Here is a 20480-nt window from a genome sequence, read left to right as displayed (position 1 = left end):
GAAATAAAATTAAGAAATACTACGGATAAAGTATTGTTTCAAAAGCAAAAACAGAAATATGATATTAGAGCCCTTGGTGCACTTATATACACAGAAGTATCTTTACAACAACACTTAACAACTAAGAGGCTTGACATTTATAAATACTGAGGATTTCAAGTTTTAGTTTAGAATAAACATTTCTATTTAAACTATTTATGGCAAATTATTTAATAGAGAATATCTAAGAACATATTGTGCATGACACTCTGTTAACATAAGTTTTGATACAGTGCTCCCACACATAATTACTTTCAGTTTCTTTCACAAATTCCAATACATCTTCCCTAAGTGTTCTTTAGTGACTACGAATGTCAGTCAAGCAAACATGTTTGTATACAGAACCTGGTTCCTTCAGCAACAGTTTTCCTATGTTAGGTAAAGGACTTTTATGAGTTGTTTAGGCAAAAAAACTTGAGGTCACCCATAACATCTCTTTCTCTCACACCCAAAAGCAAATTCTGACATCTCTACATTTAAATATATCCTGGATCTGACCATTTCTAAGACTACCTCTGCCACTCTCATCTCAGTCCAAGCCACCATCATCTTTCATCTGGATCTTGTTTTAGCCACCTGTTATATGCCAACAATTGGGACCAACTGCAATTACCCGTGCAGTCTTCAGTTAAATGGAGTCATGTATTATTATTTTTTAAGAATTTTATTTATTTATTTATTTGTCTTTTTTGCCTTTTCTAGGGCCACTCCCGTGGCATATGGAGGTTCCCAGGCCAGGGGTCTAATCGGAGCTGTAGCTGCTGGCCTACGCCAGAGTCACAGCAACGTGGGATCCGAGCTGCGTCTGCAATCTACATCACAGCTCAGGGCAATGCCAGATCCTTAACCCACTGAGCAAGGCCAGGGATCGAACCCGCAACCTCATGGTCCCTAGTCGGATTTGTTAACCACTGAGCCACGACAGGAACTCCGAGTCATGTATTATTATCACCAATTGATTGTCCATTGTCAGTTTTTGGAAACAATTTTTTTACATTTTTTTAAAGTTTTATTGAAGTATAATTGATTTACAAGGTTGTGATAATTTCTGCCATACAATAAAGTGATTCAGTTATACATATACAAACATCCATTCTCAGAGTTCCGTTTGTGGCTCAGTGGTTAACAATCCCGACTAGGATCCACGAAGATGCAGGTTCATCCCTGGACTCGCTCAGTGGGTTAAGGATCCAGTGTTGCCATGAGCTGTGGTGTTAGGTCACAGATGCAGCTCAGATCCCGAATTGCTGTGGCTATAGTGGGCAGCTGCAGCTCTGATGCAACCCCTAGCCTGGGAACTTCCATATGCCGCGGGTGCAGCCCTAAAAAAAAAAAAAAAAAGCAAATGTCCATTCTTTTTCAGATTCTTTTCCTACATAGATTATCACAGAATACTGGGTAGAGTTCTCTGGGCTATGCAATAGGTCCCCGTTAGCCACCCATTCCATATACCTCAATGCTGTAAACAAATTTAACCAAAAATGAAATGTTCTGACTTGTTTCTTTTTTTGTCTTTTTAGGGCTACACCCTTGGCACATGGAGGTTCCCAGCGGGTTCAACTGGAGCTGTACCATGGCCACAGCAACGCCAGATCCAAGCCACATCTGTGACCTACACCACAGCTCTCAGCAATGCCAGATCCTTAACCCACTGAGCAATGCCAGGGATCAAACCTGCGTCCTCAGGGATCTTAATCATATTTGTTTCTGCTTAGCCATGATGAGAACTCCCGAAATGTTCTGATTTCAATTCTTAAGATCTAAAACAGTTGTTACAGAAAGAGCATCCCTGACCTTCAAAGAATCCTGTCAGCAAGACACATTCACTTGTATTACAAAATCAGGGTTAGTAAGAAGCTCCAGTTATATAATTTGTTAAGAGGATTATGCTGTTTAGAAAGAAATGATACTGCCTGATCCACTTTCAAAGAAATAACATAAAACCCAATACTAACTTCTGTGATCTTTCTTATAAATTGTGATATATTTCTCTAGCAAACCTTAGCTTTTTTTTTTAGTAGCAGATTGCACACTGACTAAAGTTTAGCACGAGTTTAGCACGTTTCTTTCAATTAACTAGTCAGGGTAATGTTATGCTGCATGGGTACAGACTGAAAGAGCTATGGAATGCACATGCATCAGAAAAACAATTTATGTTCCATATAGAATCAATGCTAAATGTAGTGTAAGGACAGATCAATTCTGCAAAATCAGAGATGGTGATATGAGCATCTGGTTTCAGTCAATGAAGGTTAGAAAGGGGCTGAGCAATGAAGAAACACTGAAAAAAATCAATCCTAATTATATACCTATGAATTACTACTAACCTACCAATAACGCTTTGTGAAAAGGTATTTCAGCTTTTGTCTTCAAATAACAGTAATTTTCAAATTATTTTAATAAAGGGATGACTCCAAATGAGTGAAAAAAACCAGTTATCAGCAGCTAGAGCTCTCCCTACTGGTCACAGCTGTGCTGAAGCTGTCGTGGGTTTATTTATTTAAAATATATTTTTGGTAAAAGCTATGGAAAGAAAAGTTGTTTTACTATTTATTTATTTTTTAGTTTATATTTATATTATAAAGAAGGAATGAGGACGGAGTTCCCATCATGGCTCAGTGGTTAACGAACCTGACTAGTATCCATGAGGATGTAGGTTCAATCCCTGACTTCGCTCAGTGGGTTAAGGATCCAGCATTGCCGTGAGCTGTGGTGTAGTTCAAAGATGCGGTTTGGATCTCACGTTGTGGCTGTGGTGTAGGCCAGCAGCTACAGCTCTGATTCAACCCCTAGCATGGGAACCTCCATAAGCCATGGGTGCGGCTCTAAAAAGAAAAAAAAAAAAAAAAAAAAAAAAAAAGGAATGAGGAAGATGTAAAGGAAGACACTATGAATGAGAATCAAAAATAAAAAAAATAAGGGGAAATCTGACAGAGGATGAATGACAGCAGAAATGGGGAGATGAGAGAGCTGTGAGACTGGGAGGAAATTTAATGCTAGAAGGGAAGATTTATTGGCTGTCATATGAAGGACACAGAAACAGATTTAGGTTCAGTGAAATAGCTTCCACAAGACTGGAATTCAACAACTAGATGAGCTGCCTTAGCAGTGCTTTCTTCTGTGGTAGTTTCCTAATGGAGGGTGGATGTTTTAGAAGGAATTCTTCTATGACTAACAAACTAGATGGCAAAGGAACTCTGCGAATTTGATTATTATAATAAAGTCTGTAATTTCTAGTTTTCTTTTCCCCAGTTAATCCACATAGGCCCTTGGTTTTAACATATTAACAGTTGTTTAAGAAAAGAGTTTTAATATAAAGCAGACATTCACGAGCCTATTCAGAATACAAGTCTGTTCTTAATATTCATAAAGAATTAATCTAGACATTTTACTACAGACCTCTCACTACCAGTTGTTCCTGTTTTCTTTCTTTCAATATACGGTCACCCAGAAACATGGCAAACCCAATTTATAGATGACAGTCATGGGATGTATTAAAAATGAAAAGACAAAGAATAGCAACCAGACTCTGGAGCTTTCCCTACTGGTCAGGGCTGTGTAGAAGCAGCCAACAGCAGGGATTCCAAATAAAAATGAATAAAACTTGGTCATTTCCATTCTTTTATTATCAAGATAATCAAATTAGAGAAAACTCTTCATGAGAAAATGCCCTAATAATTAAAAATGGATTCAACTTATTGAGGGTTTACTATGTACAGATAACATGCAAATCACTTTGTGTGTGACATTTGGCTAAAAGTCAGAACACAGAAAAACAGAATTTTAGAGGCACAGTACTTTATAGAGAGAGGTCTAGCTCAACTCTCATGTTATAGATGATAGGCCTAAGACCCAGAAGGTTAAATGATTCCCCTGGGGTTTCATAGTTAGCTGGTAGCAGTGAGAACACACTCAGAACTCTTAAAAAGATGAAGATGAACCTTTAACTTAAAACTAGCACTAATATCAACCTCCTGAGTCATCTGCTATTTCTTCTGATTGCCAAGGCCAGAAGAGACACAAAGTAGAAAAAAAAAATTTTTTTTAAAGGGCCGCATCCACGGCATATGGAAATTCCCAGGCTAGGGGTCTGATTGGAGCTGTAGCTGCCAACCTACACCACAGCTACGGCAACAATGGATCCTTAACCCACTGAGCGAGGCCTGGGATTGAACCCACACCCTCATGGATCCTAGTCGGGTTTGCTAACCACGACGAGCCATGACGGGAACTCAAAACAGAAGTTTTAAGTCCTAATACAAAAGAAAGAAATGCACTTTCTCCAAACTTATTAAAAAAGGTAAAAATAGGTGGGAGGTGGGGGGTGGGGGGATGTGCTTGGGTTGTGGGATGGAAATCCTGTGAAATCAAATTGTTATGATCATTATACAACTACAGATGTGATAAATTCATTTGAGTAATAATAAAAAAAAGGTTTTAAAAAAAAAAAAGCAAAAATAGGGGTTCCCGACACGGCTTGGCTCTTGTGTTGCTGTGGCTGTGGCTCTGGCCAGCGGCTACAGCTCCGATTAGACCCCTAGCCTGGGAACCTCCATATGCCACTGGTGTGGCCCTAGAAAAGACAAAAAAAAAAAAAAAAAAGGGAGTTCCTGTTGTGGCTCAGTGGTTAACAAGTCCAACTAGGAACCATGAGGTTGCGGGTTTGATCCCTGGCCTTGCTCAGTGGGTTGAGGATCTGGCGTTGCCCTGAGCTGTGGTGTAGGTTGCAGACATGGCTTGGGTCTGGTCTAGGCCAGCAGCTTCAGCTCCAGTTGGACCCCTAGCCTGGGAACCTCCATATGCCATGGATGAGACCCTAGAAAAAGACAAAAAATAAAAAATAAAAAAAAAGTGAAAAAAGTAAAAATAAGGTCAGCAGACAATCACAAACACCTGTCAAATAAGTAGACTGCAAGAGTTGGTCTAACAGGCACATCAAAAAAATAGTTCATGATGGAAGTTAATAACAGAAAAAAATGTATATATATGTATAACTGTGTCACTTTGCTGTATAGCAGAAATTGACAGAACATTATAAATCCACTATAATAAAAAAAATTTTTTTAAATAGTTCTTGGAGTTCCCATGTGGCTCAGTGGTTCAAGGATCTGGCACTGTCACTGCTGTGGCTCAGGCCACTGCTTTGGTTTGCGTTTGATCACTGGCCATGGGAACTTCATGCCATGGGCATGGCCCAAAAAAACAAACAGACAAAAAACCCCCCAAAAAACAAACTAGAGTTCTTACAAAGTAAACAACTTCAGGAGAACTTTAAATATAAAGTGTCATTTTAATATAAAAAAGAAAAGTGTAAATAACCTACATTTCCAAACATGGATTGGGGCAGTTCTACTTTAGCTATGTGATTTTATACAAACTTCTTATCCTCTTTCAGCCTTAGTTCCTCAAAATGGAGATAGATTTTTCCCCCCCAGTATCCTCATGGTAAATTTTAGTTTTATTACAGAACAAATCAAGAATTACAAAAGTATCTGTTACACCTTCCCAACAAAATTGAGTTTTCTCCATATATCAGACATTATTATGGAAAGATGTCTTTACGGCTGGTCATGATTGAATTGCTGCATCTCCCCCATGACTTCTCACCTCAGAAACCCAGGTGGCTACCTTGAGCAAGTATATCAGGATATCCACTGGGTTGGTTGTTCGAATCGCTTTTCAAATAGAAAATGAGTTCTGATGAGTTTGGACATGTCTTACTTTAATGTGCTCCTTACATTTAAATAGGATTTTAGTGAGGCAGTGACACTTAGAGGCATCCCTTGGAGATGCATTTTATAAGCTCATTTAAGAATCAAGTGTAGGAGTTCCCATGGTGGCTCAGTGATAATGAACCCCGACTAAGATCCATGAGGATGTGGGTTCAATCTCTGGCCTTGCTCTGGCCTTGGGTTATGGATCCGGCGTTGCCGTGAATTGTGGTGAAGGTGGCAGTAATGGCTCAGATCTGGCTTTGCTGTGGCTGTGGTGTAGGACGGCAGCTACAGCTCTGATTTGACCCCTAGCCTGGGAACTTTCATATGCCATGGGTGTGGCCCTAAAACAACCAAAAAAATCCAAAAACAACAACCTTCTCCCCCCCACCAAAAGAATCAAGTGTAAAACAACTGTTTTAGAGTACACTGCCTGGCACATAGTAAGCCTCATGCTGTTGCTATCACAACAAAGCTGCTCATCACATCCCGGGTTACCTATATGAACTTTTCAAATGTTAAAAAAGTTCACATCCTGCAGATAAGTGTAATGTTTACCAACTAAAACAATGTTAAAACAAAATAAATTTTAATAAAGCTTAATTTCCTATGTTAGAAACCAAACCAAAACTGTCTTTCTCTTATTATGGGAAAAGACAGACCTACTATTCTTGTCCTCCCTTATTAATCCTCTCCCAATTCTTATTTTTAGGCTGAGTTCCTACTCGTGGTTCACCCTCATCTACTGCCTATACACAAAACACACCTCAGGAAGGTCCAGTATAGATAGATTTTTATGTTAATTTGTCTTTACATAAAAATAAGTGTTGGTAGAATAAAGTGATTTGAAAACTGAAGTCTGTGGGAATTTAAAGTAAATAGAGGCTGAGATTTTTTTCTTGGACCACACAGAATCGAAGGCTCCAAAAACATACAAAACACAAATATAAAAACCACATAAAGTCTTTTGCCTGTTTTTATTTCCAAATAGTTTCCATATAAAATTCTCATATGGTTTGCTAAACTGCACTAAAACTGCCTATAGTAGAATAAGCAATAATTATTTACCCATTCTGTAACATTAAAGACAATTTATGCTAAGGATTTATAACCCAAGTAAATGAAAGCATTTTTTAGATAATGACAGAGAAAATCTCTTTCAGCACCCTGTCACTCTGCAGTTGAATTAAGAGCCAACAGTAGTACATTACAGTTTCAGGTTAAGAGGCCAATCCAGCTGAAGGCAATCTCTAGACACAGCCAGTGTATGAGCTGCTATAAAACAGATGACAGAGGTATCTTTCAAATTTATTTATGACCAAAGCACTCAGTCTGTACCTTATTAAGCTCAATCTTCCTTCACAGAATCATGAAGGACTGCCATAAGTAACACGTTAACATTTTCAAATTGTGGCCAGATTCTCAGGTAAAAAGACACTGGGTTACTTCCATGTGGCAACAGATAACAAAGAATACGCACTTCACAGAAGGAACGCCTGTGATTATTTCTTCTTTTTTAAAGTCAACTTTTTATTAAAGTACAGAAGAGCAAACAAGTCATAAATATATGACTGCTGCATTCACTAAGTGAACACACCCATATAACTGGAAATATAATATCACCCAACACAGCAAATTCTCTTTGTACCCTTTTGTCACTACTCAACCCGAGAGAGGCCAGAAAAGTTTAAAATCCTTTCCTGTTGTTAAAAAACAAACAAACAAACACCACCAGGATATAAAACAGTTTGCAACATTTCTTGGACTTTTTCACAGACTCAAGTTAGATTATGCCTGCCTTTACTGCCACTCCAGGTATGTTGTGAGCCAAGGTACACAGAAAGAGAAGGTAAAGAAACCAGTTTCCAATGAGCCCCATTTTAAGTGGCAGATACTGAGCTGGGCAGCACCCCAGGGAGGTAGGGTGTTAGCTCTATTTAACAGATAAGGGTCAAGAGAATAAGCAACTTTTCCAATGTCACATGGAAATAAGTGTAGAGCTAGGATTCAAAATGAGGGTAATCTATTAGAAACCTCATGCTCAGAGTTCCCACTGTGGTGCAAGAGGATAGATGGTATCTTGGGACCACTGGGACACAGGTTCAATCCCTGGCCCAGCACAGTGGGTTAGGGATCGGGCATTGCCACAGCTGTGGCTTAGGTAGCAGCTACAGCTCAGATCTGATCCTTGGCCCAGGAGCTCCATATACTGCGGGGTGGCCAAAAAAGGGAGGAAAAGAAAGGAAAGGAAAAGGAAAGGAAAGGAAATGAAAGGAAAAGAAAAGAAAAGAAAAAAGAAATCTCATGCTCATCTACTACCTCAAAGGTTCTCAAGTTACATTCTGTCAGTTACTGGGTTCCCCGAAAACACCCCTGGAACTCTATATGGAGACCAGAATTATCCCTACTCCAGCTTCATTCAGAAGAGCGCCCCTTTTATCTATTTTATATATTAAGGTTCCACATAAAATTTCAAATGAAGACAGGATTTCACATTTTAAAAAACTGCCTATACACGAGAAAATACAGATAGCAAGTTCTGTTTTCATCATTCTCTGTTAACACTAACAACAAATTTTATTTCTTTTAATGGGTAATAGATAATCATATAAAATTCGAAAGGTATGAAAGATAAACAATAAAAAAGAATCAGTTTTAGAACTGATTTCAGGTTAAAAAACACCGGTGGAAACCAAAACCACTTGGAGTTCTGCTTCCCACTGTTAGTAAACTGAACTGTATACACATATTAAATGCTCATGAGCACCACTGTTACAAGCTTACCATGTCAGGGCTAGAGGCCTCAGAGGTTATCCAAACAGGGCGGGACATCCCTAGCCGCTATGCTGCCAGGATCTTAAGCCTCCAAGGACCATTTGCTGGGTTACTGCCACCCACAAGTTACCACTTCTCCTTGGCCCTTGTCTCTGGTCAGGCATCAGGACCACCCACTGTAACCATTATTATTCTTTCCTTCCTCAGTTTTTTCTTTTCCAGGCAGAATAGTTTCTAACCTCTTCTGGCAGACTTTATTTTTCAACTTAATCATCTTTATGGGTGATGTGGAAATTCATTTCCCAGTGCTAGGCTGTATTTGTAGAGACTTTCTGGTTAGGAAACTGGTTTAAGAGTCTTCACTACTTTTATTAACCAACTATTTCAAAGAGTGCGAGTCAATTTTTCTCAGAGTCCAAGTTCCTTCAGATGTAGTGAGGATGTTACCTAGATGAACTTAACTATTTTTTTTTCCCCTGCACCTGTGTCATATGGACGTTCCCAGGCCAGGGATCGAATCTGACCTGCAGCTGTGACCTACGTCACAGCTGTGGCAATGATGGATCCTTAACCCCCTGCACTGGGTCAGGGACCAGGCTGGGGATTGAACCCATGCCACCACAGAGACAACACTGGATCTTTAACCTGCTGCACCACAGTGGGAACTCTAAGAAAATTTTTAAAATAAAATTGTTATTTAAAAAAAATTAAAAACAGACACATACAAAGAATGTTTGGTTATATTTTGTAAGGTCCTCCAGAGATGTCTGAATCACAGGGGGGAAAATGCAATATTTTTCTCCAATGTCTCCTTGTAGGAAAAGGAGGTGAACTACAAGAAAAATGAACTGTTATATTTTTTAAAGGGAAGCAAAATACACATGCATAAAGTGCCAAAAGACATGCATACCCCAAATTCCCCTAAGAGACTGCCAGTGCAAGCTCTGGAGTCAGATTCCAGCCCAATTTTCTAGATGACAGTTCTCTATGAAAACTGACTTTTAAAATTACTACCATAAGGGACCAAAGGATCTTAAATCATTGATGAAAATGTAACCACTTTCTCTATGCTCTAGATCATAATGCAGAGAAAGTGCCTTGATACACTTTAGAGAACTAAAAGGATGTTCTTGTTAGTCAGATAATTCAATTAACTGGAACCAGCACTGCGGTAGAGCTTTTAGTGCTAAAGAAGTATTCAGGGCTATTATTTACTGTAGGCATACACATACCAAGCACCATACTAAGTGCTTTACAAGCATTTTCCCACTTAATTCTCACAATGATTTCTATGAGAAAAGGGGCTTAAGACAGGTTGGCAAGTGATAGAGCAGGAATCTCAACTAAGCCTAACTACAAAGCCCACGTGCTCAATTACTGACATAAATAAAACTGACTGGAATCTGTCTATCTGAGCAACAAATTATTTGACACCTCTATCAAGAGAATATATTCTTGCTCACACACAAATATAAACATATGCACAAATATACTCACACACCAAAATGTTTTTCTTCAAGTAATGTTATTTTTAAGACCAAAGTAACACTTTAGAAAAGATAATTCTTAATTTCAACTAATCTAGATATTTTATTTAAGCAAAATATATACACAAAATACCTAGCTGTTCCATTAGTTGTCAAATAGTTATTCTTCAAATGTAATACAGGTGAACAGCACTTTTTATAAAGCAATTCTTATCATCATTTAAAGCCCTGGTTCGTTTCCTCCAGAAAGATGGATCAGGCATACTCTCTGACATGGCAAGATCTCTTACTCCTTCACTTTTTTGCACATACTATTCCTTCTGTCCAGAATACTTTCCCCAGCCTGTCTAGCTGGCCAACTCACATTTTCCTTCAAATCCCTTCAAGTGTGTTTTCTTGTGAATCCCCAAGAGGAGGCAGACTTAAGTGCTCCTTCCTCTGCAGTGCCACTATTCCCCTTTACATGCAACTGCTGCTAAAGCAGACTGCAATTATCTATTTATATATCTATTTTCCCTCCAGACTAATAGATGTTCAAGGACAGAAACCATGCATTTTCATCTATATATTTCAAGTCCCTGAAGCAGAATCCAGCACAATACAGTTCATTACTTGATAAATTGCCTATTTAATATAAACCAACAAATTATAGACATTTAAAATCTTTCCAGAGACCATTAACTTGTATTATTCTACTTTAATGTACAGGCTCTAGTTTTCAGACATGCAGAACAGAAGCTGTTTTATTTTTCATTTGTTTGTTTCAGGGCTGCATCTGCAATGCATGGACGTTCCCAGGCTAGGGGTTAAATCAGAGCTGCAGATGACAGACTAAGCCACATCCAAGCAACGTGGGATCTGAGCCACGTCTGCAACCCACACCGCAGCTTGTGGCAATGACAGTCATATCAAATTTAAACACTGGACAAGACTAAATTTGGGTGTTTAAGACTGATATAGACAGGGGTAATAAAAATTATTAAAAGACAAGGAAGTGATTACTTTAAAAGTTGAGACAGGAGTTCCCATCGTGGCTCAGCGATTAATGAACCTGACTAGCATTCATGAGGATGTGGGTTTGATCCCTGGCCTTGCTCAGTGGGTTAAGGGTCCAGTGTTGCTGTGAGCTGTGATCTAAGTCACAGATGTGACTTAGACGAGTCTCAAAAAGTTGAGACAATGACTACTTTTGAGGTGAGAGAGAAGGTCATGGTTACACACATGGAGGTAGGTACTTACTTGGGTACTTACTGTCACATTTTTATTTTTTTACCTAGGTGGTATTTACAAGGGTGTTAGGCTTCTAATAATTAAGCTACACATTTTTTTTGGTGTAGATTTCATCTGTGTATTTTACTTTACACAAATGAAAACGGTTACCATAAAAATGTTAAAAGAAAAATAGTCTAATTTCATTCTTTGAGTAGTTTGAAAATATTAAATGTTCTTCCAGTAAAGAGATTACACAAAGGACTGAAAATTACACTGTTACAAAATGAAGACAAATATTTATTGAAAAGCAGAAAATGTTACTCCCAAACAACTTTAATAATGTCCTAAAAATGTATTCTATATTAACATCAGGTAATTTTTACACATAACCTGAAAGATAATTAAGAAAAAAGAGATAAGGTATTTGGATCAATGAATAGAAAACATACCTTATCATGGTAAATGACTTTTACAAAGACCAATAAATGAAGGCTTCACGTATGATCTTAAAATTAAGCCTCATTTTCTTTATAGTAATTACATTTAATAAAAACAAAGTCAGATGGCACAACTTTTTAAAAATGAAAGACAAACTATTAAAAAACATTATGCATAAATATCACAAATAGAGCCTGAGAGTTGGGGGAAAGTACTAACCAGTTACTGCCAGCAGCTGTGAAACTCTCACCTCCATTTCCTCCCGATGAGACCTGTCTCTATCTTCAAATTCACGTGTCCTTCTTCGGGCCTCTTCAAAGGCCTGTTGTGCTAATGCATCCTCCTGCTGTCGTAAGAATACATGAAATAGGTATTTTAATTTTGATTTGTAATAAAAAATAAAGTTTAAGGGTATCTTATTTTTTGAAGGAAATGCACAGCAAGAGTACTTCTCAAAACATCAAAATCATTTTAAAAAGTCAGAGTAACTTTTAAAAGGAAACTTCAGTATTTCCATGCTCTGTTGTAACATGTAAACAGTTATGGTGTTCAATCACATTCTTACGACTGAAAATGTTCTTCCCTTTTCTGTCCTTACTTCATCCTATTCACCAAAATAAAATCCTGATCAAGTCAATATTGAAAACAGAAGTACAAAAAAAAGTCAGTAAATACTTTTACAACATAAGGATAATTATGACACTAAAGCCAGAAACATAAAAGAGAATACTAACAGAATCAACTGTACAAATGTTAGAAACTTCTAGACAAGAAAAAGTACATAAAATTTCAAGGAATATTATCAAGAAAGATAAGAAATCTATCCTAATCCTCTCCCAACTAATCGATAAAGATCTGCACATGAACGGAACCCAGATATCTCAAACTTCTTGTGTCTGTAAGGTAACCAGTTTAAACTTCCCTTTACACTTGTCTCGTCTGGATGGTGGCACCACTCCCTCACTTCTGCAAGGGACCTGGGCCACCTTTGACATTTCACTCTCCCCTTGTCTCCACAGAGCCAATCAACCACCAAGTCCTATCCATTTGACCTCCTAAATATTTTTTGAATCTTCAGTCTTTTCACTCCTACAAACATTTTCTTAGTTCAGGCTCCTAAGATCTCTTGCCCAAAATACTGCAAAATCTCTTCTCTCTTTCATTCTGTTAACCCCCCCAATCCACAACACAGCTATTAGAGCATGCCTTCTAAAGTACAATCTGACCATAATATCCCCGCAACTTAAAAAAAGCTCCCTCACTGTCTACCACTTTGTATTCGCACACTTCTCAACACTAGGTTTTTTTTTTTTTTTTTTTTTTTTTGGCCACACCCATGGCATGCGGAAGTTCTGGGGCCAGGGATCAAGCCTGAGCCAAAGCTGCAACCTGAGCCACAGCAGCGACCACATCAGATCTTTAACACGATTAGCCACCAAGGGAACTAACTCCCTAACACTAGGATTTTTGATGCCACACTTGAAGAAATTAAAATACCAAAAACGCTATCAAAAAGTTCATCAATATTCACTGTCCTTGATTCACTGCAGCAAGGAATGGCCAGGTAACTCTAGTTCTAGCCAATAAAAAGTGTAGGTCACCTAATGAGGCTTTTAAGAAAGTTATTTAAGGAGTTCCCTTGTAGCACAGGGGGTTAAGGGTCCAGTGTTGTCACGACTATGGTCTGGGTTGCTGCTGTGGCACGAGTTTGATTCCCAGCCTGGGAACTTCTGCATGCCCCAGGGATGGCCAAAAAAAAAAAAAAAAAAAAAAAAAAAAAGAGTCATTTAAGAAATATTTCCCCTTTCCACTTTCCTGGGAACGGGTGCAACGACCAGAGAGAGATACAGCAACCATCTTGCAAACACAATGAGGATGGAACCACATATTGAGCACAGTACAGCAGAAAACTGAAAAGACCCACAGCCCCAATAATAAGTTCTATACCAGGCCTGAACTGTGTACTGCTACTATCTTGTTCTGTGTGATAAATTCTTTGTGTGTCTTTTTGCCTTTTCTAGGGCTGCTCCTGTGGCACATGGAGGTTCCCGGGCTAGGGATCGAATCGGAGCTGTAGCCACCGGCCTATGCCAGAGCCACAGCAATGCGGGATCCAAGCCATGTCTGCGACCCACACCACAGCTCACAGCAACGCCAGATCCTTAACCCACTGAGCAAGGCCAGGGATCAAACCTGCAACCTCACGGTTCATAGTCGGATTCGTTAACCACTGAGCCACAACGGGAACGCCATGTGTGATAAATTCTTTATTTGGCTGTTAGTAGGGTTGTTTAATACTTGTAATTCTGACACAGGTCTATAACTTCAACAAAACTGAAAGGTGTGATCAAGTTTCTATTATTGTGCATTTACTATAGCTTTATGATCCAGGGCAAGGTATATCGTTTTCTAAACCTCAGAAAACTCACATGCAAAATGTACATAGTAGGAATACTTATTGCACAAGATTAAATGAGGTAACATGTAAGATTTACATATGTGGGAGATCCTGCTATGGTGCAATGGGATCGGCAGCATCTCTGCAGTGGCAGGACGCAGGTTTGATACCTGGCCCAGCACAGTGAGAGTTATAGGAATTCTATATGCCACTGGGAAGCCAAAAAAAGAAGAAAAAAAAAGATTTACGCATTTGACTAAACACTATTACACACATCAACTGTATTCTCAGAATGTACTATATAAGCCAGAGGTGTCTATGAAAGAACACTATTTCCAACTCTCAAGGGCTTTCTCTTATTTAGATATAAGTGGAACATGTGTGCTGATAGCAAGATAATCCTTTTGTCCTGTGCATTCATTCATTCATTCACTTATTTATCCCACAAATATTTAGTGACTCACTATTATGCCCAAGTCACTGTCATGCGTACAATGTGTGGGAACAAATGGTGTTTTCCCTCACAGTTTCTGGTCTAGTGAGGCAGGTGGACAATGAACAAATACTTACAAAAATCAATATATGATTATCAGTTGTGACTGAGTACATCAGAGAAGAATTTCAGGATGAAATTAGAGCATATAACACGAGATGTAATCTAACTACTAAAGGAAGTTAGCAGCCACTAAGGTGTATTCTAACAATGATCATAGGGAGTTCCTGTCGTGGCGCAGTGGTTAACGAATCCAACTAGGAACCATGAGGTTGTAGGTTCGGTCCCTGCCCTTGCTCAGTGGGTTAAGGATCTGGCGTTGCCGTGAGCTGTGGTGTAGGTTGCAGACCCGGCTCGGATCCCAAGTGGCTGTGGCTGTGGCTGTGGCGTAGGCTGGCGGCTACAGCTCCGATTAGACCCCTAGCCTGGGAACCTCTATATGCTGTGGGAGCGGCCCTAGAAAAGGCAAAAAGACAAAATAAATAAATAAATAACAATGATCATAGGTTATATTATTAAAATAAAACAAGAGCATTACTAATATTTGTAGTAAGGCCATGAGTGATTTGGTAGCCCTTTACTAATTCCAGCTGCTGTCTTGGTCTTTACTAGGGAGATGTGAAGTGTTATGTGCAATGAACAGAGTCTGCCCTTTAATAAATGGTTAAATCTGAAAGATGATCAGCAATTACCAGTGTTATCCTGATCCTTTCCTATTGCAACCTTATTAAGTAACAGCTCTCCTTCAAGAATAGCACAAAGGTTTCTTGCTGATAAAACTACACACTCACCCCTAAAGTATGCTCATATGGTTTGGAACAACTAACCCTATCCAGTCTCAGGTGGTAGTGGGAGAGGCTTTCAGTACTTTGGTCCCCACCAGGTGCTTGTTACATGCTAGTCTGCTACTCCATGGTCTATACCACAATCTGCACAAAGATGCGCAAGGTTGGGGTCATCATAATAGGTGGATAAGTGTTTTCAAAACCCACGTTTTGAAATAAAGGCCCAGTAGTACTCAATAGAGCATATAAATAGAATACTTTTACATTCTTGCTATACTGATTCTGTCTTTATTATATTGCTAAATCTTCAACTATATGTCACAGTTTGGTAATAACTTTCTGTGCAATGAGTTTAGAAAACAGAAGTATATATTTAATGAAATATTAAGAATTAAATTTGTTTCTAAGAAAGTTGATGATATATGTGTAATTTGTACAAAATAATGGTATTTCCTATTCTCTGTGGGGACCAGGATGATATCACTGATCATATGAAAACCAAAAGAAACAAATCTGCTGAAGAAGCATCGACATACACTTCAAAGGCGACAAGTTAACATGTGCAGCTGCAAATGGTACATTTAACACCATTCTGTAGAACATAACTTTTTATTTAAATCAAATGACTCTTCTAAGTTTTCATGCACATTTTCATGTGCATACAAAAAGCAAAGCTGTTCATATGCTGGTTTTGCTGAGGGGAAAACCTTGCAAAAAGCTAAAGAACATCAGTTTTACATCAGTATCATCAGGTACTTCAAATAGAAAATCTGTTCATCCCAATAATGGTTCAATTTTTCTACTATTATCATAAAATCAAAACAACTTTTGGAAGATTAGATTATTATATTGAAAGTGAAACAATTTTGTAACTGCTAAACTAAATTTAAAAAGAATAACAATGAAAATAAGTTACTGACTCTTAAATTGATGATACAAATACAAATGTTGGTAGAGCAAACACTGCATAAAAACATTCTCAGTGAATTTTTAAAATTATGAAATGGAAATTTACTAGGAATTAGTTGTGGTACACATGTAATTCATAGTTGTTATCCAAACAATTCTTATTCAAAGTATTGAGATAGTCTGCCAACCATTTAGAAGTTAGGGTTGCATAAGTTACAAATACACTTATGTATCCACAGTTAAAGTGACTGAGGTATAAAATTTCTGAATACAAAAAAATTCACATGCCATTACAAGAGGCACTTCAGATTTTAGAAATTTGAGCCTTTAAAGAACAACCTAGTCCCTGAAGTAGCACTAATTTTTTTTTTGTGAGTCCTTATAGTTCCATTTTGTTCAGAATTAGTTAGAAACCTCTGATTAAAGTGTTCCATGGTGAAACACCAAATTTTTGAGTTTTTCAAGCTTTCAGAGACCTGTAATTATTGAAAATCAAATATATAAAGACATTGAAATTTATCCCTGCAAATTACAGTAAGTAAATTAAGAAATAAAAATACAATCAGCAAACGGGATCTAATTTTGAGTTTATGTAATTGTACTCAAGAAATATCTTCATCAATTGTAGGAAACTTTTAAAGCATTTTATTGAAATATATTACACATACAAAAAAATTATACATATCTTAAGGCTGTGTTTTCCAATATGGTAGCCATAAACATCTATGACTACTACATACTTGAAATGTGATTTGAGTCTCTAAGTGGAAAATACACACTGGATTTCAAACACTTACTACAAAAAAAAAGGGAAAATATCTGTAAATATTTATGTTGATTTTTATGTTCAAATGATAATATTTTGGATATGCTGGGTGAGATAAAATATAAAAACTAGCGATAGCATTTCTTTTTACCTTTTTAAATTGGCTTTTAGAAAAATTTAAATTACATAATGTGACTCACATTTGAATTCTACTGGATAGCGCTGGCCTGAAGGACGGCTTGATGAATTTTCAGAAACTGAACCTTCCATGTAACTAAAAGCCATATAAAGAACCAGAACAGTACCAGTATCTTAGAAGTCTCCCTCTCCTCCATTCTAAGAACTAGCCTCTTTTTCTAAGGATAAACCACTATCCTTCCTTCTAACAACATGTAATATTAGTTTTATCTATTTTTGTTACTTTTATATATAAATGGATTCATGTAGCATGTGCTTCTTTGTATACTCAATATATTCATGAAATTCATCCATATGGTGTGCTAGTTGAAGTTTTTCATTTTCATTATATTTCTCTGTGTGAACATGCAATTTATCCATTCTACTGTTAGTGGGCATTGAGCAGTTTACAGCTTTTGGCTTTTACTAATAACGCTGCTACAAATGTCATATCTAGTACATACCTTTCGATGAATATATGTATTTATTCCTATTGCATATCATGCCTCAGAGTAAAACTGCCGAATCACAGGCATATACATACGCAGTTTTAGCATTTATTGCCAGTTTTCCAAATGTTGTGTCAACTTTATGTAATCAAACAACATACCAAGTGCTGTTTCACATCCTTCCCAACGTTTTTCAAAGGTACCCTGAACATAGGCAAAGAAGACAATACCTGTGAAAATATTTCAGATGAAATATTTACACAATTTTTAAAAATGGAACTGTGACCATCTTGTTTATTTTAGCTTCTGTTAAAGAGACTTCTGTCCTCACATGGCAGAGAGAGAGAGAGAGAATGAATGAGCTAGCTCCTTGTGTATCTTGTTATAATTCCATCATATCAGGGCCCCATTTTTTTTTTTTTTTTTTTTTTTTCCTGGTCTTCATAGGGCTGCACCTGTGGCATATGGAAGTTCCCAGGCTAGGAGATGAATTGGAAGTGTAGCCGCTGCTGGCCTACACCAAAGCTACAGCAACATGGGATCCAAGCTGTGTCTGTGACCTACACCACAGCTCATAGAAACGCCAGATTCTTAACCCACTGGATAAGACCAGGGATCGAACTTGAGCCCTCAGGGATACTAGTTAGATTTGTTAATACTAAGCCACGATGGGAACTCCAGGGCCCCACTCTTAAGACTGCGCTGTGGCACAGTGGGTTAATACACTGCATTGTCTCTGCGGCAGTGAGGGTTTGACCCCCAGCCTGGTGAAATGGGTTAAGGATCCTGTGTTGCTGCAGCTGTGGCGCAGATTCCATCCCTGGCCTGGAAACCTTCATGTGCTGCAGGTATGACCCCCCCCCCCAAAAAAAGACGTCATTTAACCTTAATTGCTCCCATAAAGGCCCTATCTCCAACTGCAGTCATAGTGGGAGTTTGGGCTTCAAACTAAGAATTTTAGAACACACTCAGTCCTCATTACTGGTAAGAGGTGGGGCCAAGAACCACAATTACATGACTATGAAGCTCCTACTCCTAACTGCTATATTTCATCGCCTCTTTACTTTCACTACCTTCCAGAAGAAAGGGAAGGATGGGAAATTTCCAGAGAAGTGCTGACTACCAATTGGATGGTTGGCATCACATGCTTTAAAATTTTTATAATAGCTAAGACCTACTATTACATTAGTTCACTACCACGACAGATGGCACTTACTTTATAGTGATAAAGCTCAATTTGTGGCCCAGGGCAACAAGATCTGGAAAATTCTAAGTAAGAAAAATGCTGCAGGTTAAACTAAAAATTTTTACCTATGATTTTTTTTTTTTTTTTTTTTTTTTTTTGTCTTTAAGGGCTGCACCCCACGGCATATGGAGGTTCCCAGGCTACGGATTGAATCGGAGCTGTAGCCACCGGCCCACACCACAGCCACAGCAACTCCAGATCCAAGCCGCATCTGCAACCTACACCACAGCTGACGGCAACACTGGATCCTTAACCCACTGAGCAAGGCTAGGGATCAAACCTGCATCCTCATGGATGCTAGTCAGATTCATTTCCACTGAGCCATGATGGGAACTCCTACTTATTTTAATAAAATATTTTAATTTTAGCAATCAACTCAATCTGAAATTCCCCCTCATATAATATAAATTCAAACTGCTATTACAGAAACAACCTTCTAAATTGCCATTTACTATTTTTTCTGAAAGCATCAGGTCTTTTATCCCTGTGGAAATGAAAAAGTAGCAAATATTCTTAGGAATTTTAACTTCTGAGAGTTCCCTGGTTGTCTAGTGGTTAGGATTTGGTGCTTTCACCACTGTGGCCCAGGTTCAATCCCTGATCAGGGAACTGAGATCCCACATCAAACCACTGAATGCCACAGCCAAAACAAAACAAAACAAAACTTAACTTTGAACCTGAATTTTTCACTCGGAAGGTTTTATTTTTTTAAATCTCTTAAGAAAATTCCTACATTTCTGTTCTCAGAGAACAACGTGGAAGAGATGATAGAAATAACAGAGAGAGCTTTTTATCCTTGCTGTTAATAATCAGATACTCTGACAAATTCTTTCAGTATTTTGAGTATATCATTTCACTAACTCTGGCCTCCACAATTTCAAAAGACAAGTCAGTTATTAATCTTATTGTGAGTCCCTTGTATGAAACGAGGCCTTTTTCTTTTTCTTTTTTTATTTTTTTTTATTTTTTATTTTTGTGTTTTTGCTGTATCTTGGGCCGCTCCCGCGGCATATGGAGGTTCCCAGGCTAGGGGTCCAATCGGAGCTATAGCCACTGGCCTATGCCAGAGCCACAGCAACGCGGGATCCGAGCCGCGTCTGCAGCCTACACCACAGCTCACGGCAACGCCGGATCGTTAACCCACTGAGCAAGGGCAGGGATCAAACCCGCAACCTCATGGTTCCTAGTCGGATTCGTTAACCACTGCGCCACCACGGGAACTCCGAGGCCTTTTTCTTGCTGCTTTTGAGATTCTCTTTGTTTTTCAACAGTTTAGCTATGATTTATCTAGGTGTGGGTTTCTCTTTTTATCCTACTCGGAGTACACTGAACTTCTTGAATATGGAAATGATTATTATTCATCAAGTTTAGAAGTTTTCAGCCATTATTTCTTAAAATGTATTTTCTGCCCGTTTCTTTTCTCTCCTCTCCATCTATTAGTATGTGTGCTGGTGACTCAGTCTCTGTGACTGTTCGTTTTTCTTTGTTTCTTCCTTCTGTTTTTGAGACTAGATAATCTCTGTTAATCTATGTTCAAGTTCACTAATTCTTCTGCCAGGTCAAATCTGTTAAGTCTGTGAATTTTTCATTTC

General features: G+C 38.3%; 2 protein-coding genes and 1 pseudogene across 17 annotated transcripts in view; 1 reads left to right on the top strand and 2 right to left on the bottom strand.

The window, feature by feature from the left end:
• The window catches only part of TK2 (thymidine kinase 2), a 1024677-nt gene that overhangs the window by 504248 nt on the left and 499949 nt on the right, over window positions 1–20480 (top strand). The window lies entirely within an intron of this gene.
• Window positions 1–20480, bottom strand: part of CBFB (core-binding factor subunit beta) — a 67179-nt gene that overhangs the window by 3443 nt on the left and 43256 nt on the right. For 6 of the 13 annotated variants that reach the window (XR_014805805.1, XR_014805803.1, XM_084960174.1 and 3 more), the window contains one exon: window positions 11916–12011. Coding sequence is in view for 7 of the 13 variants with exons in the window: in XM_084960174.1 (XP_084816300.1) it covers window positions 11916–12011 (96 nt within the window). In the remaining 6 variants the exon portion in view is untranslated. Of the gene's footprint in view, window positions 1–11884; window positions 12012–15934; window positions 19029–20480 lie in introns of those variants that run through there. The other 7 variants (XR_014805804.1, XR_014805802.1, XM_084960175.1 and 4 more) reach the window with 3 other exon arrangements.
• Window positions 15935–20480, bottom strand: part of LOC146402263 (protein-serine O-palmitoleoyltransferase porcupine pseudogene) — a 48016-nt pseudogene continuing 43470 nt past the window's right edge. For 2 of the 3 annotated variants that reach the window (XR_014805776.1, XR_014805774.1), the window contains one exon: window positions 15935–19028. The product of XR_014805776.1 is annotated as a protein-serine O-palmitoleoyltransferase porcupine pseudogene, transcript variant X3 (transcript). The remainder of the gene's footprint in view (window positions 19029–20480) is intronic. The other variant, XR_014805775.1, reaches the window with a different exon arrangement.

The sequence above is a fragment of the Sus scrofa genome, chromosome 6 (genome assembly GCF_054392235.1).
Source record: "Sus scrofa isolate SSC_HxYL_T2T_F1_AM1 chromosome 6, Sscrofa_HxYL_maternal_Yorkshire_Landrace_v2.0, whole genome shotgun sequence".
In the NCBI taxonomy this organism is placed as follows: Eukaryota; Metazoa; Chordata; class Mammalia; order Artiodactyla; family Suidae; genus Sus; species Sus scrofa.
Note: the sequence above shows the minus strand (reverse complement) of the source record. Positions and strands in the feature narration are given on the sequence as shown.